At 43.8% G+C, this 27,409-nt stretch overlaps 1 protein-coding gene across 1 annotated transcript in view; it reads left to right on the top strand.

Moving 5' to 3' along the window:
* Positions 1-27,409, top strand: part of GALNT9 (polypeptide N-acetylgalactosaminyltransferase 9) — an 832,217-nt gene that overhangs the window by 687,739 nt on the left and 117,069 nt on the right. The window contains exon 8 of the mRNA XM_040416273.1: positions 5,209-5,346. Coding sequence (XP_040272207.1) covers positions 5,209-5,346 — 138 coding nt within the window. The remainder of the gene's footprint in view (positions 1-5,208; positions 5,347-27,409) is intronic.

Below are 27,409 nucleotides of genomic sequence, written 5' to 3'. Positions count from 1 at the left end.
TAATTTTTTTGGTTTCAAAAATGCTATTATTGTGTTAAAGTGAAATAAATAAAAAAAGTATACATATTAGGTATCGCTGCGTCCGTAACAACCAGCTCTAAAAAAATATCACATGACCTAACCCCTCGGGTGAACACCGTAAAAAAAAAAAAAATACATTTTTGTCACCTTACATCACAAAAAGTGCAACACCAAGTGATCAAAAAGGCGTATATCCCAGAAAATAGTACCAATGAAACCGTCGCCTCATCCCGGAAAAAATTAGCGCTTACATAAGAAAATCTCTCAAAAAATAAAATAAATATAGCTCTCAGAACATGGACACATTAAAACATAATTTTTTTTGTTTCAAAAATGCTATTATTGTGTAAAACTTAAATAGGAAAAAGTATACATATTAGGTATCGCCACGTCCGTAATGATCTGCTCTATAAAAATGTCACTTAACCGAACCCCTTAGGTGAACGCTGTAAAAATAAATTAACAAAAACTGTGCTAAAACAACCCATTTTTTTGGTCACCTTGCCCCATAAAGTGTTATAATGAATGATCAAAAAATCATATGTACCCAAAAATATTACCAATAAAACTGGCACCTTACCCCCTAGTTTCCAAAATGGGGTCACTTCTTGGGAGTTTCTACTGTAAGGGTGCATCTAAAAACCATGTGGCGCTCCTTTTCTTCTGCACCCAGCCGTGTGCCCATACAGCAGTTTATGACCACATGTGGGGTGTTTCTGTAAACCGCAGAATCTGGGTAATAATTATTGAGTTTTGCTTGGCTGTTAACCATCGATGTGTTAAAGAAAAAATTGGATTAAAATGGAAAATCTGCCAAAAAAGTGAAATTTTAAAATTTGATCTCCATTTTCCTTTAATTCTTGTGGAACGCCTAAAGGGTTAGCAAAGTTTGTAAAATCGGTTTTAAGTAACTTGAGGGGTTTAGTTTCTACAATGGGGTCATTTATGGACAGAAACATTTCAAAAATAGAAGCTAAATAAGACTTAAATACACAGGGTGTCCCCAAGCATACTGACAATGCTTGTGGATACTCCCTTCATGTTCATAACCATATATGGAGTCAGAGGAGGGACTCCCAACTCTTCAGTAACAGTGCGGAGTCCCCCCAACCCGACTGAAGCAGAGGGCCCTGGGCAATTGCCCAGTTTGCCGGCCCTGGCTTTGGTGCCCGCTGTGCTTGCGAGCAGGCGCTAACTTTAAAGACCCAACCAGCTCCATACATGTTCAGTGCTGGTTAGGAAGGGGTTATTGTATCTCTATTTTGTAATTCAGTTTTGCTGTATGTTTTTCCTTTGCATTTTCCTTTGAAAATGAACTTTAAATGCGAATATGTTGTTGCAAAAAAATGCATGTGTTTTTTTGCCACACCAAAAATGCAGCACAGCCGCAATATGTGGCAGCACCCTAATAGCACCTGTAATAAAGTATGTGTCCTGCCATGTCTTAATGAGATAGGCTTTTTTTTTTTTTATACAAGCTATGGTTAATAAATCTAATGCCCAAAGATATACCCACATATTAGAGTATATGACCTGTAGAAATACTTATATCTCTGACTTGCTTCCTCGATGCATCCCCACATAATCTCTGATCCTCACAGGACCTCCTCCTCTGTTCTCCTCTCATCTGTTCGTCACACAATCGACTACAAGATTTGTCACGTGCCTCGTGTCACATCAGACTCTCCCTCAACATCCAAACCTTCAAGAGTAACCTGGAAATCCCAACTTTTCAGGAAAGCCTACCACTTGCAATAGCATGCTGCCACCACACAGCCACATGAGCAGCCTACACCCTCACCTACTGTGTTCTCCCTTTCACTTATAGATTGTAAGCTCTTGCGGGCAGGGTCCTCTACCGCTCTGTAAAAGTCTGTTAATAGTCTGTTTATTATATTTTGAAATTGTGTAACCCCATACAGTGCACTATACAGTGCCATGGAATTAATGACGCTTTAAAATAAATAATAATACTACTTTAGAGCAGATCTTGGTAAATGCAACTACAGGCATATCGCTTTTTACTTACATGCAGTGTCTCAAACATGAGGTTCCATATTACACAGCAATCAGCAAAACATCTAAACCCATCCCTCATTTCAATGTCTTGGGAGCATACAATGTGTTTCTTGTGTGTACTTACATAAATTATTCATAAAAATCAAATCAATCCATGCAAAAGCTAGTACTAGAAATAAAACCTGGTAGGGAATGTGTGAATGTAGATGTGTGATATGTCCCACATAACAGATGCGTGGCATTTGCACTCTGTACATGAATAAATAACACCCTTACCAAGTAAAAATGGAACAAAACAAAATTATCAATATTTGATTTGCCTAAATGTGTTGTGCTTTGGAATCTTGTAAGGCAGGGCACCTTAGATTTCAGTATTACACTGCTAGTCTTTCTGTCATTTTTTTAAAATCTATACACACTGACCAAAAATATAAACACAACACTTTCGGTTTTGCTCCCATTTTACATAAGCTAAACTCAAAGATCTGAAACATTTTCTACATACGCAAAAGACCCATTACTCTCAAATATTGTTCACAAATCTGTCTAAATCTGTGTTAGTGAGCACTTCTCCTTTGCTGAGATAATCCATCCCACCTCACAGGTGTGGCATTTCAAGGTGCTGATTAGACACAGGTGAGCCTTAGACTGCCCACAATAAAAGTCCACTCTGAAATGTGCAATTTGATCACACAGCACAATGCCACAGATGTCGGAACGTTTGAGGGAGTGTGCAATTGGCATGCTGACTGCAGGAATGTCTACCAGAGCTGTTGCAATAAATGTTAATTTCTCTACCATAAGCCATCTCCAAAGGCGTTTCAGAGAATTTGGCAGTGCATCCAACCGGTCTCACAATCGCAGACCACGTGTAACCACACCAGCCCAGGACCTCCACATCCATCATGTTCACTTCCATGATCGTCTGAGATCAGCCACCCAGACAGCTGCAGCAACAATCGGTTTGCATAACCAAAGAATTTCTGCACAAACTGTCAGAAACCATCTCAGGGAAGCTCATCTGCATGCTCGTCATCCTCATCTGGGTCTGGACCTGACTGCAGTTCGTCGTCGTAACCGACTTGAGTGGGCAAGTACTCACATTCAATGGCGTCTGGCACGTTGGAGAGGCGTTCTGTTCACAGATGAGTCCTGGTTTTCACTGTTCAGGGCAGGTGGCAGACAGTGTGTGTGGCGTCGTGTTGGTGAGCGGTTTGCTGACGTCAACGTTGTGGATCGAGTTGCTCATGGTGGCGGTGGGGTTATGGTATGGGCAGGTGTATGTTATGGACAACGAACACAGGTGCATTTTATTGATGGCATTTTGAATGCACAGAGATACCGTGACGAGATCCATTGTTGTGCCATTCATCCACGACCATCACCTCATGTTGCAGCATGATAATGCACGGCCCCATATTGCAAGGATCTGTACACAATCCCTGGATGCTGAAAACATCCCAGTTCTTGCATGGCCAGTATACTCACCGGACATGTCACCCAGTGAGCATGTTTGGGATGCTCAGGATCAGCGTATATGACAGAGTGTTCTAGTTCCTGCCAATATTCTGCAACTTCGCACAGCTATTGAAGAGGAGTGGACCAACATTCCACAGGCCACAATCAACAACCTGATCAACTCTATGTGACGGAGATGTGTTGCACTGCGTGAGGCAAATGGGGGCCACACCAGATACTGACTGGTTTTCTGAACCCCCCCAGTAAGGCAAAATTGTGCACATTTCAGAGTGGTCTTTTATTGTGGGCAGTCTAAGGCAGCACCTTGATATGCCACACCTGTGAGGTGGGATGGATTATCTCTGCAAAGGAGAAGTGCTCACTAACACAGATTTAGACATATTTGTTAACAGTATTTGAGAGTAATGGGTCTTTTGTGTATGTAGAAAATGTTTCAGATCTTTGAGTTCAGCTCATGCAAAATGGGAGCAAAACCGAAAGTGTTGTGTTTATATTTTTGGTCAGTGTGTATAGATTTAAAAAAAATGACAGAAAGACTAGCAGTGTAATACTGAAATCTAAGGTGCCCTGCCTTACAAGATTCCAAAGCACAACACATTTAGGCAAATCAAATATTGATAATTTTGTTTTGTTCCATTTTTACTTGGTTACACGACAACATGTTGTCACACGACACATAGGGCACAACTACACTGCTACATGTGTTGCGCAACAATTTTTATAATGATAGTCTATGGCAGTGATGGCTAACCTTGGCACTCCAGCTGTGGTGAAACTACGACTCCCTATCATGCTCCATTTTTTTCTATAGAGTTCTGAGAGCAGCCAAGCAAGGGGGGGATCTTTGGAGTTGTAGTTTTACCACAGCTGGAGTGCCAAGGTTAGCCATCACTGGTCTATGGTGTTGCAGTGCGACATGTGACATGCTGCAACTGAGAAGCGACAGTCGCAGAAAAATCCATCTTGGATGGATTTTTGGTGACTGTCGTGTCGGAGCATGTCACATGTCGCAGTGCAACACCATAGCCTATCATTATAAAAATTGTTGAGACAAAATGTTGCGCGACACATATCGTCGTGTTGCCCTAGCATTAAAGGGGCAAGGCACTGTGGAAGTCACTGTTAAAGGGGTGGGCACTGTGGAGGTCACTGTTAAAGAGGCATTCACTGTGGATGTTACTGTTAAGGGGGCAGGCCACTGTGGAGGTCACTGTTAAGGCAGCAGGGTACTGTGAGGTCACTGTTAAGAGAGCGGGTTACTGTGGAGGGCACTGTTAAGGGGGCGGGCCCTTGAGGAGGTCACTGTCAAGGGAGCGGGGACCTGTGAAACTCACTGTTAAAGGAGCGGGCTGCTGTGAAGGTCAAAGTTAAGGTTGGGCTGCTGTTGAGGTCACATTTTAAAGTGGTGGGGCATTGTGGGGGGGTCAGTGTTAAGGAATGGGGGACTACGGAGTTCACTGTTACAGGGGCAGGGTGCTGTAGAGGTCACTGTTATGGGGGATACTGTTGATATCTTTTAATGACACACAATTATTAAATGAAATACAGTACTTGAAATATGCCTGTGTGAAGCCGTGTCCTTCTGCTAGTGGTGTATAAACATATAGCAATTTTTGTATAGTGTTGCTACAATAATTAACTGCAGTATAAAACAGAAACCTGATATCTGGTCTTATTTTCTCTTAAAAGAACCCTGGGGTGGACTTTGGTGATGTCACTGAAAGACTGGCTCTTCGACATAAACTGCAGTGTCGTAGTTTCAAATGGTACCTGGAAAATGTATATCCAGAAATGAGGATTTACAATAATACTATTAACTATGGTGAGGTAAGAAAATCTTGTAATAAAAAATATTACTATGTAAAGCTGTGAACTTAAGCTATATGTATGTCTAAATTAACCTAAATTAAACAATAACAGGCAACTGGATCAGCAAAACAAGTACACTGTAACTTAATCAATCTCTTATAAACTGTCCACAGTAGAGATCCAAATCTCAGGTCCCATAAATAGCAATACATTTTTTGGAAGATACAATTGTGTTAATTGTAATGAAATGGGTCCTCCAAATGTCTGAAGACATCAGAAAAGCCTCCAAATGTACCTAAATGCTCCACAGATAATGCCTCCATTCCCCTAGAAGTAGTCATTTTTCATTTTTATAATCTTACCCAGGTCTGTATAGTACAGTTGTTTTAAAGGGGTTGTGTTACTTCATCAGTAGCATTCATTATGTAGAGAAAGTTAATATAAGCCACTTACTAATGTATTGTGATTCTCCATAGTGCTTCCTTTGCTACCTGGATTCATTTTTCCTTCACATTATACACTACTTGTTTCTGTGGTTACGACCACCCTGCAATCCATAAGTGATGGCGGTGTTTGCACACTATACGAAAAAGCACCGGCATTTGTGACCTCCCTTGGTCCAGACTACCAGAGAGGCTGACACTTTTCCCCATTGTGTGCAAGCTCACGTCATTGAACCCCTCAGGTGCTGCGTTCAACGCTGATCGTGACATCTGACAGTCATATTGAGGCATTTTAGAGGTTAATTAGGCCTTCGCAGCCAACTTGATTGAAAAAATGCGCCAAATCTTGCGCGCACCGATGTGATGACGTCACGCTGGCCAGGCACAGTGACGTCATCATTGATTTGCTGCTATTTCTATGTCTAGTCTTCATGTCGTTTTTCACACTAATAAGTAATTAGAATATGTTGCAAACTGTTAGATTTAACAAAAATTATTAATCTGCCAATACACTGGGGTTATTACTAAAATTGTCCAAACGCTATTCAATAAAAATCTACCATTTCCAGTTTTCTATGCAAATCTATAAAATGAATGGTTGCAAACTGCTAAAAAAAACTATTGTACATACAGTAGCTTTAATCTGCAGTCATACTTCCTTGTACCTGCTCCCTTTTTTGGCAACATACAGTACATTTAGTAGAAGTTAGTGTGACTGTATGATCAGATAACATAGGACTGAAATATGGTTGCAGAAATATCAATATATATGTGTGTAATATAAATAATACCCTCAGCCATTTTGGATTCTGCCATTTTCCAGTGCGCTTAGTGCAGGGAGAGACATCATCAGGCGCTAGGGACAGTGCTAGGAAAGACTTCATTGTGCTAAAAAATCTATTTACAAGTTCAGGGAAAGATTAGTCAAGGTGTAGGGAAAGGATAGGGAGGCATCATCCACACTATAAAAGGAGAACAGGGTGCAATAGGAGTGATTCTATTACACTTTGCTGCACTTTTTGGGGATCCAAATTGCTTTTAGGTTGTTTGCACTATATGATACATCACTAATTCCAGCAAACCTGGCTTGTGATTGGAGTGCAAGTTCTGTGATACAGCCATTTACGGGTGTATTAATAGGAAAGATACGTACATGCTATTAGCCTTTCTGCGTTGATTTTACATTGTTTTACTTTTTTGGGGGGTTTATTATTAGGAAAAAAAAGGGAAAAATACATATTCATAATTGCCATTAAGCGATGAAGTTACATTGTACTACAGCCATTTACAGGGTGTATTAATAAGATAGATACGTACGTCCTATTATCCGTTTTCTGCGTTGATTTTACATTGTTTTACATTTTTAGGGGGTGTATTAATAGGAAAAATATATATATCCTAAATGCCGTTCGGCAGTGAAGTTACACTGTACTACAGCCATTTACGAGGTATAGAAAAAGAAAATATACATACGTCCCATCACCCGTTCTGCATTGAATTGTGACTGTTATATTTCTTTTTTAGGGTGTAGAAATAGAGAAATAAAGGAGAAAATATATGTCATAATTGCCATTCAGCGGTGAAGTTACATTGTACTACAGCCATTTAAGTGGTGTCGAAAAAATATATATACTTACGTCCCAACACCCGTTCTGCAGTGAATTGTGATTGTTATATTTCTTTTTTAGGGTGTAGAAATAGGAAAAAAAAGGAGAAAATATATGTCATAATTGGCATCCAGCGGTGAAGTTACATTGTACTACAGCGATTTATGTGGTGTAGATAAATAAAATATATGTACGTCCCATCACCCGTTCTGCAGTGAATTGTGATTGTTATATTTCTTTTTTAGGGTGTAGAAATAGGAAAAAAGGAGAAAATATATGTCATAATTGGCATCCAGCAGTGAAGTTACATTGTACTTCAGCCATTTATGTGGTGTAGAAAAAGAAAATATACGTACGTCCCATGACCCGTTCTGCGGTGAATTGTGATTGTTATATTTCTTTTTTTGGGGTGTAGAAATAGAAAAAAGAATATGTCTTAATTCCCGTTCTGCAGTGAATTGAGTTATATATATATTTTTTTGGTGGTGGGGGAGTTTATTAACCACCTCAGCCCCCAGTGCTTAAACACCCTGAAAGACCAGGCCACTTTTTACACTTCTGACCTACACTAATTTCACCGTTTATTGCTCGGTCATGCAACTTACCACCCAAATGAATTTTACCTCCTTTTCTTCTCACTAATAGAGCTTTCATTTGGTGGTATTTCATTGCTGCTGACATTTTTACTTTTTTTGTTATTAATCGAAATTTAACGATTTTTTTGCAAAAAAATGACATTTTTCACTTTCAATTGTAAAATTTTGCAAAAAAAACGACATCCATATATAAATTTTGCTCTAAATTTATTGTTCTACATGTCTTTGATTAAAAAAAAATGTTTGGGTAAAAAAAAAATGGTTTGGGTAAAAGTTATAGCGTTTACAAACTATGGTACAAAAATGTGAATTTCCGCTTTTTGAAGCAGCTCTGACTTTCTGAGCACCTGTCATGTTTCCTGAGGTTCTACAATGGCCAGACAGTACAAACACCCCACAAATGACCCCATTTCGGAAAATACACACCTTAAGGTATTCGCTGATGGGCATAGTGAGTTCATAGAACTTTTTATTTTTTGTCACAAGTTAGCGGAAAATGATGATTTTTTTCTTTTTTTTTTTTTTTCTTACAAAGTCTCATATTCCACTAACTTGTGACAAAAAATAAAAACTTCCATGAACTCACTATGCCCATCACGAAATACCTTGGGGTCTCTTCTTTCCAAAATGGGGTCACTTGTGGGGTAGTTATACTGCCCTGGCATTCTAGGGGCCCAAATGTGTGGTAAGGAGTTTGAAATCAAATTCTGTAAAAAATGACGAGTGAAATCCGAAAGGTGCTCTTTGGAATGTGGGCCCCTTTGCCCACCTAGGCTGCAAAAAAGTGTCACACATCTGGTATCTCCGTATTCAGTAGAAGTTGGGGAATGTGTTTTGGGGTGTCTTTTTACATATACCCATGCTGGGTGAGATAAATATCTTGGTCAAATGCCAACTTTGTATAAAAAAATGGGAAAAGTTGTCTTTTGCCAAGATATTTCTCTCACCCAGCATGGGTATATGTAAAAAGACACCCCAAAACACATTCCCCACCTTCTCCTGAGTACGGAGATACCAGATGTGTGACACTTTTTTGCAGCCTAGATGGGCAAAGGGGCCCACATTCCAAAGAGCACCTTTCGAATTTCACTCGTCATTTTTTACAGAATTTGATTTCAAACTCCTTACCACACATTTGGGCCCCTAGAATGCCAGGGCAGTATAACTACCCCACAAGTGACCCCATTTTGGAAAGAAGAGACCCCAGGGTATTCGCTGATGGGCATAGTGAGTTCATGGAAGTTTTTATTTTTTGTCACAAGTTTGTGGAATATGAGACTTTGTATGAAAAAAAAAAAAAAAATCATCATTTTCCACTAACTTGTGACAAAAAATAAAAAATTCTAGGAACTCGCCATGCCCCTCACGGAATACCTTGGGGTGTCTTCTTTCCAAAATGGGGTCACTTGTGGGGTAGTTATACTGCCCTGGCATTTTCCAGGGGCCCTAATGTGTGGTAAGTAGGTAAATGACCAGTGAAATCCGAAAGGTGCTCTTTGGAATGTGGGCCCCTTTGCCCACCTAGGCTGCAAAAAAGTGTCACACATCTGGTATCGCCGTATTCAGGAGACGTTGGGGAATGTGTTTTGGGGTGTCTTTTTACATATACCCATGCTGGGTGAGATAAATATCTTGGTCAAATGCCAACTTTGTATAAAAAAATGGGAAAAGTTGTCTTTTGCCAAGATATTTCTCTCACCCAGCATGGGTATATGTAAAATGACACCCCAAAACACATTCTCCACCTTCTCCTGAGTACGGAGATACCAGATGTGTGACACTTTTTTGCAGCCTAGGTGGGCAAAGGGGCCCATATTCCAAAGAGCACCTTTCGGATTTCACTCGTCATTTTTTACAGAATTTGATTTCAAACTCCTTACCACACATTTGGGCCCCTAGAATGCCAGGGCAGTATAACTACCCCACAAGTGACCCCATTTTGGTAAGAAGAGACCCCAGGGTATTCGCTGATGGGCATAGTGAGTTCATGAAAGTTTTTATTTTTTGTCACAAGTTAGTGGAATATGAGACTTTGTATGAAAAAAAAAAAAAAAAAAAAAAAATCATCATTTTCCACTAACTTGTGACAAAAAATAAAAAATTCTAGGAACTCGCCATGCCCCTCACGGAATACCTTGGGGTGTCTTCTTTCCAAAATGGGGTCACTTGTGGGGTAGTTATACTGCCCTGGCATTTTCCAGGGGCCCTAATGTGTGGTAAGTAGGTAAATGACCAGTGAAATCCGAAAGGTGCTCTTTGGAATGTGGGCCCCTTTGCCCACCTAGGCTGCAAAAAAGTGTCACACATCTGGTATCGCCGTATTCAGGAGACGTTGGGGAATGTGTTTTGGGGTGTCTTTTTACATATACCCATGCTGGGTGAGATAAATATCTTGGTCAAATGCCAACTTTGTATAAAAAAATGGGAAAAGTTGTCTTTTGCCAAGATATTTCTCTCACCCAGCATGGGTATATGTAAAATGACACCCCAAAACACATTCTCCACCTTCTCCTGAGTACGGAGATACCAGATGTGTGACACTTTTTTGCAGCCTAGGTGGGCAAAGGGGCCCATATTCCAAAGAGCACCTTTCGGATTTCACTCGTCATTTTTTACAGAATTTGATTTCAAACTCCTTACCACACATTTGGGCCCCTAGAATGCCAGGGCAGTATAACTACCCCACAAGTGACCCCATTTTGGTAAGAAGAGACCCCAGGGTAATCGCTGATGGGCATAGTGAGTTCATGAAAGTTTTTATTTTTTGTCACAAGTTAGTGGAATATGAGACTTTGTATGAAAAAAAAAAAAAAAAAAAAAAATCATCATTTTCCACTAACTTGTGACAAAAAATAAAAAATTCTAGGAACTCGCCATGCCCCTCACGGAATACCTTGGGGTGTCTTCTTTCCAAAATGGGGTCACTTGTGGGGTAGTTATACTGCCCTGGCATTTTCCAGGGGCCCTAATGTGTGGTAAGTAGGTAAATGACCAGTGAAATCCGAAAGGTGCTCTTTGGAATGTGGGCCCCTTTGCCCACCTAGGCAGCAAAAAGTGTCACACATCTGGTATCGCCGTATTCAGGAGACGTTGGGGAATGTGTTTTGGGGTGTCTTTTTACATATACCCATGCTGGGTGAGAGAAATATCTTGGCAAAAGACAACTTTTTCCATTTTTTTATACAAAGTTGGCATTTGACCAAGATATTTATCTCACCCAGCATGGGTATATGTAAAATGACACCCCAAAACACATTCCCCAACTTCTCCTGAGTACGGCGATACCAGATGTGTGACACTTTTTTGCAGCCTAGATGCGCAAAGGGGCCCAAATTCCTTTTAGGAGGGCATTTTTAGACATTTGGATACCAGACTTCTTCTCACGCTTTGGGGCCCCTAGAATGCCAGGGCAGTATAAATACCCCACATGTGACCCCATTTTGGAAAGAAGACACCCCAAGGTATTCAATGAGGGGCATGGCGAGTTCATAGAAATTTTTTTTTTTGGCACAAGTTAGCGGAAATTGATATTTTTTATTTTTTTCTCACAAAGTCTCCCGTTCCGCTAACTTGGGACAAAAATTTCAATCTTTCATGGACTCAATATGCCCCTCACGGAATACCTGGGGGTGTCTTCTTTCCGAAATGGGGTCACATGTGGGGTATTTATACTGCCCTGGCATTCTAGGGGCCCTAAAGCGTGAGAAGAAGTCTGGAATATAAATGTCTAAAAAATTTTACGCATTTGGATTCCGTGAGGGGTATGGTGAGTTCATGTGAGATTTTATTTTTTGTCACAAGTTAGTGGAATATGTGACTTTGTAAGAAAAAAAAAAAAATTCCGCTAACTTGGGCCAAAAAAAAGACTGAATGCAGCCTTACAGAGGGGGGGGGGGATCAATGACAGGGGGGTGATCAATGACAGGGGGGGTGATCAATGACAGGGGGGTGATCAGGGAGTCTATATGGGGTGATCACCCAACTGTCATTGATCACCCCCCTGTAAGGCTGCATTCAGACGTCCGTATGATTTTTACGGATCCGATCAGTCTATCAGTGGATCCGTAAAAATCATGCGGACATCTGAATGGAGCTTTACAGGGGGGTGATCAATGACAGAGGGGTAATCAATGACAGGGGGGTGATCAGGGAGTCTATATGGGGTGATCACCACAGTCATTGATCACTCCCCTGTAAGGCTGCATTCAGACGTCCGTATGATTTTTACGGATCCGATCAGTCTATCAGTGGATCCGTAAAAATCATGCGGACATCTGAATGGAGCTTTACAGGGGGGTGATCAATGACAGAGGGGTAATCAATGACAGGGGGGTGATCAGGGAGTCTATATGGGGTGATCACCACAGTCATTGATCACTCCCCTGTAAGGCTGCATTCAGACGTCCGTATGATTTTTACGGATCCGATCAGTCTATCAGTGGATCCGTAAAAATCATGCGGACATCTGAATGGAGCTTTACAGGGGGGTGATCAATGACAGAGGGGTAATCAATGACAGGGGGGTGATCAGGGAGTCTATATGGGGTGATCACCACAGTCATTGATCACTCCCCTGTAAGGCTGCATTCAGACGTCCGTATGATTTTTACGGATCCGATCAGTCTATCAGTGGATCCGTAAAAATCATGCGGACATCTGAATGGAGCTTTACAGGGGGGTGATCAATGACAGGGGGGTAATCAATGACAGGGGGGTGATCAGGGAGTCTATATGGGGTGATCACCACAGTCATTGATCACTCCCCTGTAAGGCTCCATTCAGACGTCCGTATGATTTTTACGGATCCGATCAGTCTATCAGTGGATCCGTAAAAATCATGCGGACATCTGAATGGAGCTTTACAGGGGGGTGATCAATGACAGAGGGGTAATCAATGACAGGGGGGTGATCAGGGAGTCTATATGGGGTGATCACCACAGTCATTGATCACTCCCCTGTAAGGCTGCATTCAGACGTCCGTATGATTTTTACGGAACCGATCAGTCTATCAGTGGATCCGTAAAAATCATGCGGACATCTGAATGGAGCTTTACAGGGGGGTGATCAATGACAGGGGGGTGATCAGGGAGTCTATATGGGGTGATCACCTCCGTCATTTATCACTCCCCTGTAAGGCTGCATTCAGACGTCCGTATGATTTTTACGGATCCGATCAGTCTATCAGTGGATCCGTAAAAATCATGCGGACATCTGAATGGAGCTTTACAGGGGGGTGATCAATGACAGGGGGGTAATCAATGACAGGGGGGTGATCAGGGAGTCTATATGGGGTGATCAGGGGTGATCAAGGGCTAATAAGGGGTTAATAAGTGACGGGGGGGGGGTGTAGTGTAGTGGTGCTTGGTGCAACATATTACTGAGCTGCCTGTGTCCTCTGGTGGTCGATCCAAACAAAGGGGACCACCAGAGGACCAGGTAGCAGGTATATTAGACGCTGTTATCAAAACAGCGTCTAATATACCTGTTAGGGGTTAAAAAAATCACATCTCCAGCCTGCCAGCGAACGATCGCCGCTGGCAGGCTGGAGATCCACTCGCTTACCTTCCGATCCTGTGAACGCGCGCGCCTGTGTGCGCGCGTTCACGGGAAATCTCGCGTCTCGCGAGAGGACGCACCGGCGCGTCCACCCAGAACAACAGGACCGCCGCAAAGACGCAATCCTGCGTACGGCGGTCCTGAGGTGGTTAATCAGAAAAAAATATATATATATGTCTTAACTGCCATTCAGCGGTGAAGTAACATTGTACTACAGTCTTTTTTGGGGGGTATTATTTTAATTTTAATTTAATTTTTTTATCTTACAGTATGTCAGACAGACAGGTGACAGGCCCTTCAAAGGGAAATGTTTCTGTCGCAAGCAGCAGAAGAAGGGAGGGTGGCAGCAGGAGTCGCAGAGAGAGGCCTGAGCTCCCGGTTTCATCTAGCAGTCGTGTCTTGACCAGTAACCCAGCAGTGCTTGAATGGTTGACTCGGTCTTCGACTTCGTCGCAAGTGACATCAGACACCCTAAACCAAGAGTCAGTGAGTTCCTCTGACACGACGCTTAGTTGGCATGGCCCGGGAGCAAGCCCTGTGCCCCCACCTGTCCAGAACCTTCCTCTGTCATTTTCAATTTCCTCAGCGCGAGAAGTATTATATGCCGTAGGCTCGGCTCCACTTTTCAGCGAGGACGAGCTACTAGAGGACAGTTAGCAGCTACTGCCCAGCCAAGATCTGGAGTAGACATCTGCCTCTTTCTCTGGTAGGCGGGCAAGTAGTGATGAGGAGAGTCGCATGGGAGCAGGTGTTGCTAGCGGTCAGGCTCCTGGCCCTGAGACCGTTGAGGGGGTCATCAGTGACGTGCAAACAATAGAGGATGATGATGAGGATGTAGCCGATCGCACTTGGGAGCCGGGTGAAGAAGGGGCTTCATCATCAGGAGAAGATGGTGGCAACTTGTGCGTGAAGCAGCGGCTTAGCAAGCAGGGTGGCAGCGTGGCTGTGAGTCAGCAGGGTGGCAGCAGTGGGAAGTTGGGAGCCAAAAGTGCCCGGGGTAGACCACCTGCTTTGCAGGAGCCTACCGGCCCGGGAAGTAGCGGTGAAGGGTTTACGGAGGCAGCGGTAGCAGGCAGTCAGCAAGGAGTGTTGGTGGGAAAATACCATACTTGGCAGTGTGGCAATTTTTTCTTAGGCCGCCGGAGGAGGTGAACATGGCCATTTGCCGGATTTTTGGTCAGAAGGTGAATAGTGGCCAGAGTGCCAATTTTGGCATCATGGCCCTGCGTCAACACTTGCAGCGTCACCATCAAGTGGCCTGGGAGAACTGTGGCTCCGATGTGGTGGTCCAGCCTGCTGCAGCATCCGCTGCATCTCCCAGTGGCATGCACCAAATTTCATGCAGTCAAGGCTCCACCACCTCAGCCAAAGGGAGCTGTCTGTCCTTCCTATCATCTGCTGTTCCTGATGCTCCTGCTCCTCCTCCTACTCCTCGTCAGTCATTCAGTCAGCAATCGATCACCGAAGCGATTGCCAAGAGACAACAGTATGTGTGCACTCATCCAACGGCGCAGAAGCTGAACGTGCTCCTGGCCAAAAAGGCAGTATCAGCCATGCACAAATATGTATAACAGAAGGTGGGCCAGTCCTTGAGCCTGTTGGTGTCTGCCATAGTGCACGGCAGCGCCGACGTGTGAAGATGTAACTATGGTCAAGGACAATATATGTCCTTTATGGACCACTGGGTAAATATGGATCCTGCCCAGCCACACCAGCAACTTGGCCAGATGACGCCGCTTCCGCCTCCACGTTTTCACGCCGTTGTTCCTGCAACAATGTCCGCCTCTGCCTCCTCTTCCTCCACCGTGTCCTCAGCCTTCACTAAGGGAGGACAATTCACAGTGCCCCACCAACATACCACATGTGCAGGGCACGGCGTCGTCATGCTGTTCTGCACCTAGTTTGCCTGGACAAAGGCAGTCACACAGGGGAGGAACTGCTCCGCATCCTTCATCAAGAAATCAAATCCTGGTTTTCTCCTCAACAACTAAAAATCGGAACCATGAAGACCGAAAACGGAAAGGAACATGGTGTGGGCGCTGCGTCAAGGAGGGATGCAAAATGTGCCGTGCATGGCGAACATGTTCAATACATAGTAACATAGTGTGGCAAGGCACACAGTGAAGGAGGGCGTGTATATCTCACCCAGATACCTCAGCTGGGTGAGATTACTAAAATCCAAAAGTGTGCAGTGTCTCAGCAAAGGATAGTTTGCTGAGACAGTTTTGTTTATGTTGTATTCTGGGCTAGATTTTAATTGGACTGGCAGTTAGGTTTGGTAGTGGGAGCTGCCAGTCCACACCCTTTCAGCACGGGTATTCCCTCATGCCTGAGGTGAGTGCAGGTGAAGCCTACTCTAATCAGTCTGGCATAAAGCGCCTCCTAGTGTGTCAGTCTGGGAAGGGAGAGCGAGACTGTTTTGTGAAGCAGAGGCTCTGTGTGTGGTCTCAGTCAGGAGGACTGAGGGGCCACAAGGCTTTAAATAGACTGAAGTTTGTGGGACCTAGCAACACCTAGAGAACAAGGGTTGCATGGCCAGAGTGGGGAGGACTACTGGGCCACACTCCCCCAAAAGGTACTGGAATTGCCACAGCCTGGAGGCTGCTGTATTAATGTTGGCTGAGGAAAGCCGCATATGATGTCCATGTGTGAACTGTTCTCTACGAGTGAGGTAGAGACGTATTTTGTTTAGGTAGTGCATAGACGGGCAGGAGTTTATTTGCGTTTTAAGTGTTGGCGGTGCGGGAACCTCACCCCACCCAGTGATGTATAACTGGACTATCCTTTATAAGAACAGTGCCAAAATAAATGCAGTTTGGACATGAAAATTCGTTGTCTGGTGAGATATCTGTGAGTGTGACCCCCTGAAAAGAGACGATTCCTTACAATAGTAACACAGTTTATAAGGGGGAAAAAATTCCTTCCCAACTCCAATCAGAATAACTCCCTGGATCAACGGCCCATCTCTAGTAGCTATAGCTTATAATATTATTACAATCCGAAATATATCCAGGCCCTTCTTGAATTCCTTTATTGTACTCACCATTACCACCTCCTCAGGCAGAAAGTTCCATAGTCTCACTGCTCTTACCGTAAAGAATCCTCTTCTATGTTTGTGTACGAACCTTCTTTCCTCCAGACGCAGAGGATTTCCCCTTGTCACAGTCACAGTCCTGGGGATAAATAGATGATGGGAGAGATCTCTGTACTGACCCCTGATATGTTTATACATAGTGTGGCAATATGAACATTGAGGTGTTGTTTCCCCAGGTTCCAGTCCGGGACTTAGGGCATGCTCATGTCCAGGGATCCTCTTTAATCCTGCTACTGGATCTTGGGTGTGTCTCACTCTGGAGTGTCATGTGAAGCAGAGTCCTGGTGAGGCTCTGTGTGAGTGGTCTCAGCCGGGTGGGCTCAGGGGCCACGAGGCTAGGCGATAGCCTGAACTTTGGAGGACGCGGTGATGCCTGTGAAACAAGGATCACGAGGCCAGAGTCGGGAGGACTATTGGGCCATAATCCCCCAAAAGTTATTGAAGTGTCACAGCCTGGAGGTTGCTGGACTGAATGGCTGAGGAAAGCCGCATTTGTGCTCCATGTGTGAACAGGGCTCTCTAGGTGAGTCAGGGATACACTTGTGTTTAGTTAGAGCCTAGCCGGGCAAGCGTTTGTTATTTTGTTTGGATGTCACGCGTGATAAGTTGAAGCTGCGACTTCTTAACCTGTGCTTTGCTAAAGTGTCTGAAATATAGCAAGAGTTTGAACATTATAATCGTGTCTGCGAAGATATCTGTGAGTGTGACCCCCTGAAAAGAGACGATCCCTTACAATAGTTATCAGATCTCACCTCAGTCGTCTTTTTTCTAAAGTGAATAACCCTAATTTTGATAACCTTTCAGGGTACTGTAGTCCCCCCATTCCAGTTATTACTTTAGTTGCCCTCCTCTGAACCATCTCCAGCTCTGCTATGTCTGCCTTGTTCACAAGAGCCCAGAACTGTGCACAGTACTCCATGTGTGGTCTGACTAGTGATTTGTAAAGTGGTAGGACTATATTCTCATCATGGGCATCTATACCCATAGTCTTATTGGCCTTGGCAGCAGCTGCCTGACACTGGTTTCTACAGCTTAGTTTGCTGTTCAACAAAATTCCTATGGTAGGTCCTTTTCAATGTCAATGTTACCCAGTGTTTTACCATTTAGTATGTACGGGTGACTTGCATTATTCCTTCCCATGTGCATAACCTTACATTTGTCAGTGTTAAACCTCATCTGCCACTTATCTGTCCAAGCCTACAATCTATCCAGATCCCTCTGTAGCAGTATACTGTCCTCTCCCGTGTTAATTACTTTAAACAGTTTAGTGTCACCTGCAAAAATTTATATTTTACTGTGCAAGCCTTCTACAAGATCATTAATAAATATATTGAAGAGAATAGGGCCCAATACTGACCCCTGAGGTACTCCACTAGTGACAGTGACCTAATCTCAGTGTGTACCATTAATAACCACCCTCTGTTTTCTATCACTGAGCCAGTTACCCACATATAGACATTTTCTTCCAGTCCAAGCATTCTCATTTTATATACTAACCTTTCAAGCGGTACGGTGTGAAATGCTTAGGAGAGGTCCAGATATACAACATACATTGATTTGCCGCTGTCAAGTCTAGAACTTAACCCCTCATAGAAACTAATTAAATTAGTTTGACATGACTGATCTCTCATGAAGCCATGCTGATATAGTGTTATTTGCTTATTTTCATTGAGATAGCATCTCTTAGAAAACATTCAAACAGTTTACTCACGACAGATGTTAAACTTACCAGCCTATAGTTTCCGGGCTCTGTTTTTGGACCCATTTTGAATATTGGCACCACATTTGCTATGATCCAATCCTGTGGAATACTCCCTGTCACTAAAGAGTCCTTAAATATCAGAAATAAGGGTCTGGCTATGACATTACTTCATTCTCTTAGGATACATGGATGTATGCCATCTGGTCCTGGCGATTTGTCTATTTTAATCTTTTTAAGACACCGCTGGATTAGACAGGGCACTCTTAATCGGGAATTTACTTTTATATTCTGCATTTCATCTGACAGTTTATTTTCCTCAGTAAATACAGTGGAGAAAAAAATATTTAATAGCTTTGCTTTCTGCTCATCGGTCTCTGCAACTCTCCCCTCATTACTCTGTAGAGGGCTGATACCATTCAGATTTATACTTTTTAACATTTATATAATTGAAGAACAATTTAGGGTTAGTTTTGTTCTCCTTGGCAATTAATCTCTCGGTCTCTAGTTTGGCTGCTTTTATTTGTTTTTTATATTTTCTATTTTTTTCCTTATAGTGCTTCCTCGTTAGCCTCCTGTTTTAGCAATTTAAATGCTTTCTTTTTTGTCATTTATTGCTTTCTTTACAGTTCTATTTATCCACATTGTTTTTTTTCTTGTTTCTTAACCTTTTATTCCCATAAGGTATGCACCTCTCACAATTAGATTTTTGTATGCTTTCAAAAATATCCCATTTTGTGGCTGTATTTTAATTTTTGAGGACTGTGTCCCAGTTAATTTGGCCTATGGCCTCTCTTAGTTGGCAAAATTTTTTGAAATTTGGCTATTTTTGTTCCTCATTGAAGAAACACTATTTTGAATGACAATTGGAAGATTATTACTTTATGGTAACTATTTCCCAGGTGTCCCCCAACCTGCACATCTGTTGTTCTGTCAGGTCTATTGGTTAATACTAAGTCCAGTATGGCTGTCCCTCTAGTCGTGTCCTGAACCAGTGGGGAAAGGTAATTGTCTTTGGTTATTGCCTAGAACCTGTTTCCTTTATACAGGTTTCACTTTCCCAGTTTATATCTGGGTAGTTGGAGTCCCCCATAATAACGACCTCATTATGATCTGCTGCCTCGTCTATCTCGTTTAGTAGCATATTTTCTGTGGACTCTGGTATATTATATGGTTTATAATAAACTCCTATTAGTATTTTATTATTGTTATTGCCTCCATGCATTTCTACCCACAGTGACTCCACATGTTTATGTCCCTAACTTATATCTTCTCTGATTGTGGGCTTTAGACAGGACTTTACATAAAGGCATACCCCTCCCCCCAAACTTCTAGCAGCTTGAAAAATGTAGCTATAGTGACCAACGTCTGTATTTCGTGCACATTGCGTGAATATTACATTGCCGATTTTTCACGATCAAGAAAATAATCTCAAATTCACAAATTTGCGATTATATGACGAATATTCTACCAAATATTCACGAAATATCACAAATTCGAATATTGCCCCTGCTGCTTATCACTAATCACTAATTCCAATTCACCAGTTTTAATAGTCAGGCTTCTGGCATTAGTATACATACAATTAAGAGATTTATGTATATTTTTTACACTACACCTTTCCTTCTGAACTGTTTTAGTCCCTCCTTCCATTCCTCCCCCAGTCCCATTACATTGCCCCCGGGCTCTATCTGCACTATCTTCCCATCCTGTAACATAATTACCCTCCCCTAATCCCTAGTTTAAAACTCCTCCAACCTTCCAGCCATCTTCTCCCCCAACACAGCTGCCCCTTCCCCATTAAGGTGCAGCCCATCCCTACGATAGAGCCTGTAGCCGACAGAGAAGTTGGCCCAGTTCTCCAGAAACCCAAACCCCTCCTTCCTACACCAGTTCTTGAGCCACATGTTAACCTCTCTAATCTCCCACTGCCTTTTTTGTGTGGCTTGTGGTACAGGTAGTATTTTGGAAAACACTACCTTTGAGGCCCTTGTCCTAAGCTTGTGACCTAAATCCCTAAAATCATTTTTAAGGATGCTCCACCTACCTCTAACTTTGTCATTGGTTCTGATATGGACCATAACTGCTTGATCTTCTCCAGCCCCTCCCAGTAATCTGTCAACCCAATCCGCGATGTGTCGAACTCGAGCGCAAGGAAGACAACACACTGTTCGACGATCCCGTTCTTTGTGACAGATCGCACTATCTATACCCCTAATAATTGAGTCTCCCACTACCAGCTCCTGTCTGGCCTGCCCTGCTCTCCTGGTCCCCTGCTTACTAGAGCTGACATTTCCCTGACTTGCAGAGGACGGGTCTGGCTGCAGCAGTGCTCTCCCTGGACTGATTTCCCCCTCATCTGCCAACCTTTCAAACTTGTTGGGGTGTGTCAGATCAGGGCTAGCCTCCCTGACACTCTTCCCTTTACCCACTTTCTAACTGTTATCCAGCTAGCTACCTCACTTACCGGAGCCTCCTCACTACCACCCTCCCCCACATCTTCCCCATAGAGTGCTTGCTCAAAGAGTAGCAAACTCTTTTCCAAATTGTCAACACTTCTTAGTGTTGAAACTCGCCTTGTTAGATACACGATGTGCGATTCCAAACGGGCAATTTGCTCACATTTTGAACAGAGATATGCACCCACAAACGGCTGTTCCAGGACTGCATACATTGGACAAGATGTGCACTGGACTGCGCTGTCAATAATGGAAGACATACTAAATGGGGATTATGCAAGAAAAGAGAAAAAATACGATATAGCCCAGTGATAAGAATCTAACTTTACTGTAGTCCCCTCCTAAAGTCCCTGAATCTGAATTCACATAATCTAAAGTCACACACTTAATACAAACACACATTTTAAATTAAACACGTGAACGCTCACAAACTCGCGTTGTTTGTCTGCTTTTATAAGTGTAGCTCTCAAAACAGACAGCTTTTTTTCCTCTGGATTCAAAGGAATGAGCTTCCCTCAAGACTGGCTGTTTAAGTTCTCCTAATTAGATAGCCACACCCTAATTACTCACCTGTGCATCACCCTGGAGAAGGAAGAGAAAATAAATAAATGTAATCTCAGTATACTCTCAGATGTTAAGAAATAAACCTGGCAGCAAAAGCAAGTCACAGTGTATAAACTAGACTACACTACTCTGACTTGGTATAGAATACAATAAAGTCAGGCACAGCCACTCAACAATGCACACAAATAATTTAGCTCTCACAGATACTACCTCACATAATCTAAAGTCGCACACTTAATACAAACACACACTTGACATCAAACATGTGAATGCTCACAAACTCGCCTTGTTTGTCTGCTTGTACAAGTTCAGCTCTCAAACCAGACTGATTTTTTTCCTCTGGATTCAAAAGACTGAGCTGCCCTCAAGACTGGCTATTTGACTTCTACTAATTAGATAGCCAAACCCTAATTACTCAACTGTGCAACACCCTGGAGAAGGAAGAATTTTTTTTAATACAATCACAGTATACTCTAAGCTGCTATGAAATAAACCTGGCACCAAAAGCAAGTCACAGTGTATAAACTAGACTACACTGCTCTGACTTGGTATAGAGTACAATAAAATCAGGCCTAGCCACTCAGCAATGCACACAAATAATTTAGCTCTCACAGATACTCCCTCACGTAATATAAAGTCACACACTTAATACAAACACACACTTGAAATCAAACACGCGAATGCTCACAAACTCGAATTGTTTGTCTGCTTGTATAAGTGCTGCTCTCAAACCAGACTTCTTTTTTCCCCCCCTGGATTCAAAGGACTAAGCTGCCCACAAGACTGGCTATTTAACTTCTCCTAATTAGATAGCCAAAGCCTAATTACTCAACTGTGCAACACCCTGGAGAAGGAAGAGAAAATAAATAAATGTAATCACAGTATACTCTAAGCTGCTATGAAATAAACCTGGCAGCAAAAGCAAGTCACAGTGTATAAACTAGACGACACTGCTGTGACTTGGTATAGAGCACAATAAAGTCAGGCATAGCTACTCAGCAATGCACACAAATAATTTAGCTCTCACAGATACTCCCTCACATAATCTAAAGTCACACATATGAATAGAGAAAGGCCATAAATGATTTCTTGATTATACAGGCGGACAGAGGTACTCCCCTGTGTGACTTCGATATTAGCCAGTGGCAGCTTATGCGTGACACCTGCCGTTTGCACAGGCCCTTTGAGGAGGCCACTTTATTTGTCAGTCGCCAGGACTACGGGATGAACAACATCATTCCACTGATTCATGTCCTGGAATAGATGCTGCTAAATCTGGCTGGCCAGGGGACAGGAGATTTGGCGACTACATATCACGGCCACATGAGCCCTGAGGGGACTGAACTAGAGGAGGAGGAGGACATTGGAGCACAAGCAATGTGTAGAGAAATGGGTGGTTTTTCTACATAGGTGACAGGAGAGGAGGAGCAGGAGCAGCCAGAGGAGCTATAGGGCGATGAGGAAAATGAGGCAGAGGACCCAGGACCCCAAGGAGAACTCTCCTGTCCACCCAAAATGTAGAGAAACTGAATCAGACTTGTATAAGCCAGGATTTTCAAACATCAATGCCTGATGCATCAGACTAGATCATCCATGTTGCCACACCAACACTCACAAAAAAGACCTGTTTCTTCTGGCTACCTGCTTCAGCTACTATTCTGATGCTGCCAGGTGCTCCTACTGTCAGCCACCATCTTCAGCTGTTACTGGTATTGCCCCCCAGCTACCCACTCTGTCACTGGGCCACTCTTGGGTCTACTCATGCTGCTGCCACCTCACCACTCTGTGGTCTCCTCATGCTGCTGCCACTTAACACTACAGTATGTCTCTGGGCTACTCTGTGGTCTTCTCATGCTTCTGCCCCCTCACCACTATGTCACTGGGCCACTCCGTGGTCTCATCATTAGGGATGAGCGAACCCCAACTGTATAGTTCGGGTTCGTACCGAATTTTGGGGTGTTCGTGACAGGGACCCGAACACGAACATTTTCATAAAAGTCCGGGTTCGGGTTCGGTGTTCGGCGCTTTCTTGGCGCTTTTTGAAAGGCTGCAAAGCAGCCAATCAACAAGCATCATACTACTTGCCCCAAGAGGCCATCACAGCCATGCCTACTATTGGCATGGCTGTGATTGGCCAGTGCAGCATGTGACCCAGCCTCTATTTAAGCTGGAGTCACGTAGCGCCGCACGTCACTCTGCTCTGATCAGTGTAGGGATAGGATGCAGCTGCTGCTGTTAGGGCCAGATTAGGCAGTGATTTACTCTTCAAAAACACTTACTGAAGTGATTGATGTACAACTGTGTATCATTCAACCTCTGCTATTTAATTGCTCACTGTTTTTAGGCTGCCCAGAGCGTTTTTCTGTCACTTTTTTCTGGCGTGATCGGTGCCCATTTTGTGTCTTGCACAAGCTGCCACCAAGTCCATTTAACCATCAATAGTGTGTTTTTTTTTTGTTGCTATATCCTACATCAGGGGCTTGGCTGTGCTTGCTATTTTATTGAGGGGTGAAATACAATTGCCAAAATAGCAGTACCCTAAATCTGGTGTTTCAGCTGTGGCTAGCCAATTGTAATACTGTCTGCTGTCTGGCAAAGGATATATTTTTTTCTGGGTTAAAATACAATTCCCAAATTAGCAATTCCCTAAATCTGTGGTTTCCGCTGTAGCAGGCCAAGTTTAAATCTATCCATAAAAGGTTATATTACATTGAAGTTGCTGATAGGGTCATCCTCAATAACTTCACACGCTACCGTGCATCTCCAAGTCTAATTCTGTCCGTAAACGTATACCTGTCATCCAGGGCCTAAATACTAGGCCTACCATTTATATTCAGCTAAATCCGAGGTTACTGCTGTGGCTGGTCAAGTTATTTAGTGTCCGTCAAAGCACAGTTTTTGTTCTGGGTTGAAATACAATTCCCAAGTTATCAATTCCCTAAATCAGTGGTTTCTGCTGTAGCAGGCCAAGTTTAAATCTATCCATAAAAGGGTATATTACATTGAAGGTGCTGATAGGGTCATTCTCAATAACTTCACACGCTACCGTGCATCTCCAAGTCTAATTCTGTCCGTAAACGTATACCTGTCATCCAGGGCCTAAATACTAGGCCTACCATTTATATTCAGCTAAATCCGAGGTTACTGCTGTGGCTGGTCAAGTTATTTAGTGTCCGTCAAAGCACAGTTTTTGTTCTGGGTTGAAATACAATTCCCAAATTAGCAATTCCCTAAATCAGTGATTTCTGCTGTAGCAGGCCAAGTTTAAATCTATCCATAAAAGGGTATATTACATTGAAGGTGCTGATAGGGTCATTCTCATTAACTTCACACGCTACCGTGCATCTTCAAGTCTAATTCTGTCCGTAAATGTATACCTGTCATCCAGGGCCTAAATACTAGGCCTACAATTTATATTCAGCCTAATCCGAGGTTACTGCTGTGGCTGATCAAGTTATTTAGTGTCCGTCAAAGCACAGTTTTTGTTCTGGTTTGAAATACAATTCCCAAATTAGCAATTCCCTAAATCAGTGGTTTCTGCTGTAGCAGGCCATGTTAAAATCTATCCATAAAAGGGTATATTACATTGAAGGTGCTGATAGGGTCATTCTCAATAACTTCACACTCTACCGTGCATCTCCAAGTCTAATTCTGTCCGTAAACGTATACCTGTCATCCAGTGCCTAAATAATAGGCCTACAATTTATATTCAGCTAAATCTGTGGTTACTGCTGTGGCTAGGCAAGTTATTTAGTGTCCATCAAAGCACAGTTTTTGTTCTGGGTTGAAATACAATTCCAAACTTAGCAATTCCCTAAATCAGTGGTTTCTGCTGTGCCTGTATTAGTGTAATACGGTACCTAAATAGATAGCCAGATAGTGTTAGGTGCCTGTAAAAAAAGTCCTGAATTTGAATTCAATACATTGGGCCAAATAATTTTTTTCTTATTGTGGTGAACGGTAACAATGAGAAAAACATCTAGTAAGGGACGCGGACATGGTCGTGGTGGTGTTAGTGGACCCTCTGGTGCTGGTAGAGGACGTGGCCGTTCTGCCACAGCCTCACGTCCTAGTGTACCAACTACCTCAGGTCCCAGTAGACGCCAGAATTTACAGCAATATTTGGTGGGGCCCAATGCCATTCTAAGGATGGTAAGGCCTGAGCAGGTACAGGCATTAGTCAATTGGGTGGCCGACAGTGGATCCAGCACGTTCACATTATCTCCCACCCAGTCTTCTGCAGAAAGCGCACAGATGGCGCCTGAAAACCAAGCCCATCAGTCTGTCACATCACCCCCATGCATATCAGGGAAACTGTCTGAGCCTCAACTTATGCAGCAGTCTTTTATGCTGTTTGAAGACTCTGCTGGCTGGGTTTCTCAAGGGCATCCACCTACCCCTTCCCCAGCGGTGGAAGACATAGAATGCACTGACGCACAACCACTTATGTTTCCTGATGATGAGGACATGGGAATACCACCTCAGCACGTCTCTGATGATGATGAAACACAGGTGCCAACTGCTGCGTCTTTCTGCAGTGTGCAGACCGAACAGGAGGTCAGGGAGGAACACGGGGTGAAAGACGATGCAGGGGACGATGAGGTCCTAGACCCCACATGGAATGAAGGTCGTGCCACTGACTTTCAGAGTTCGGAGGAAGAGGCAGTGGTGAGACCGAGCCAACAGCGTAGCAAAAGATGGAGCAGTGGGCAAAAGCAGAACACCCGCCGCCAAGAGAGTTCGCCTGCTACTGGCCACCGCCACCTGGGACTGAGCACCCCAAAGGCAGCTTCAAGGAGTTCCCTGGCGTTGAAGTTCTTCAAACAATGTGCTGACGACAAGATCCGAGTGGTTTGCACGCTGTGCCATCAGAGCCTGAAGCGAGGCATTAACGTTCTGAACCTTAGAACAACCTGCATGACCAGGCATCTGCATGCAAAGCATGAACTGCAGTGGAGTAAACACCTTAAAAACAAGGAACTCACTCAAGCTCCCCCTGCTACCTCTTCTGCTGCTACCTCGGCCTCTTCCTCCGCCTCTGGAGGAACGTTGGCACCTGCCCCCCAGCAAACAGAGGATGTACCACCAACACCACCACCTCCGTCACCAAGCATCTCCACCATGTCACACGGAAGCGTTCAGCTCTCCATCTCACAAACATTTGAGAAAAAGCGTAAATTCCCACCTAGCCACCCTCGATCCCTGGCCCTGAATGCCAGCATTTCTAAACTACTGGCCTATGAAATGCTGTCATTCAGGCTGGTGGACTCAGACAGCTTCAAACAGCTCATGTCGCTTGCTGTCCCACAGTATGTTGTTCCCAGCCGCCACTACTTCTCCAAGAGAGCCGTGCCTTCCCTGCACAACCAAGTATCCGATAAAATCAAGTGTGCACTGCGCAACGCCATCTGTGGCAAGGTCCACCTAACCACAGATATGTGGACCAGTAAGCACGGCCAGGGACGCTATATCTCGCTAACTGCACACTGGGTAAATGTAGTGGCGGCTGGGCCCTAGGCGGAGAGCTGTTTGGCGCACGTCCTTCCGCCGCCAAGGATCGCAGGGCAACATTCTTTGCCTCCTGTAGCCTCCTCCTCCTACTCGGCTTCCTCCTCCTCTTCTTCCACCTGCTCATCCAGTCAGCCACACACCTTCACCACCAACTTCAGCACAGCCCGGGGTAAACGTCAGCAGGCCATTCTGAAGCTCATATGTTTGGGGGACAGGCCCCACACCGCGAAGGAGTTGTGGCGGGGTATTGAACAACAGACCGACGAGTGGTTGCTGTCGGTGAGCCTCAAGCCCGGCCTGGTGGTGTGCGATAATGGGCGAAATCTCATCGCAGCTCTGGGACTAGCCGGTTTGACGCACATCCCTTGCCTGGTGCATGTGCTGAATTTGGTGGTGCAGAAGTTCATTCACAACTACCCCCGACATGTCAGAGCTGCTGCATAAAGTGCGGGCCGTCTGTGCATGCTTCTGGCGTTCACATCCTGCCGCTGCTCGCCTGTCTGCGCTACAGCGTAACTTCGGCCTTCCCGCTCACCACCTCATATGCGACGT

This window comes from Bufo bufo, chromosome 2 (assembly GCF_905171765.1).
Source record: "Bufo bufo chromosome 2, aBufBuf1.1, whole genome shotgun sequence".
Lineage (NCBI taxonomy): Eukaryota > Metazoa > Chordata > Amphibia > Anura > Bufonidae > Bufo > Bufo bufo.
The sequence above is the reverse complement of the archived record's forward strand: the minus strand, read 5'-3'. Positions and strand labels throughout refer to the sequence as shown.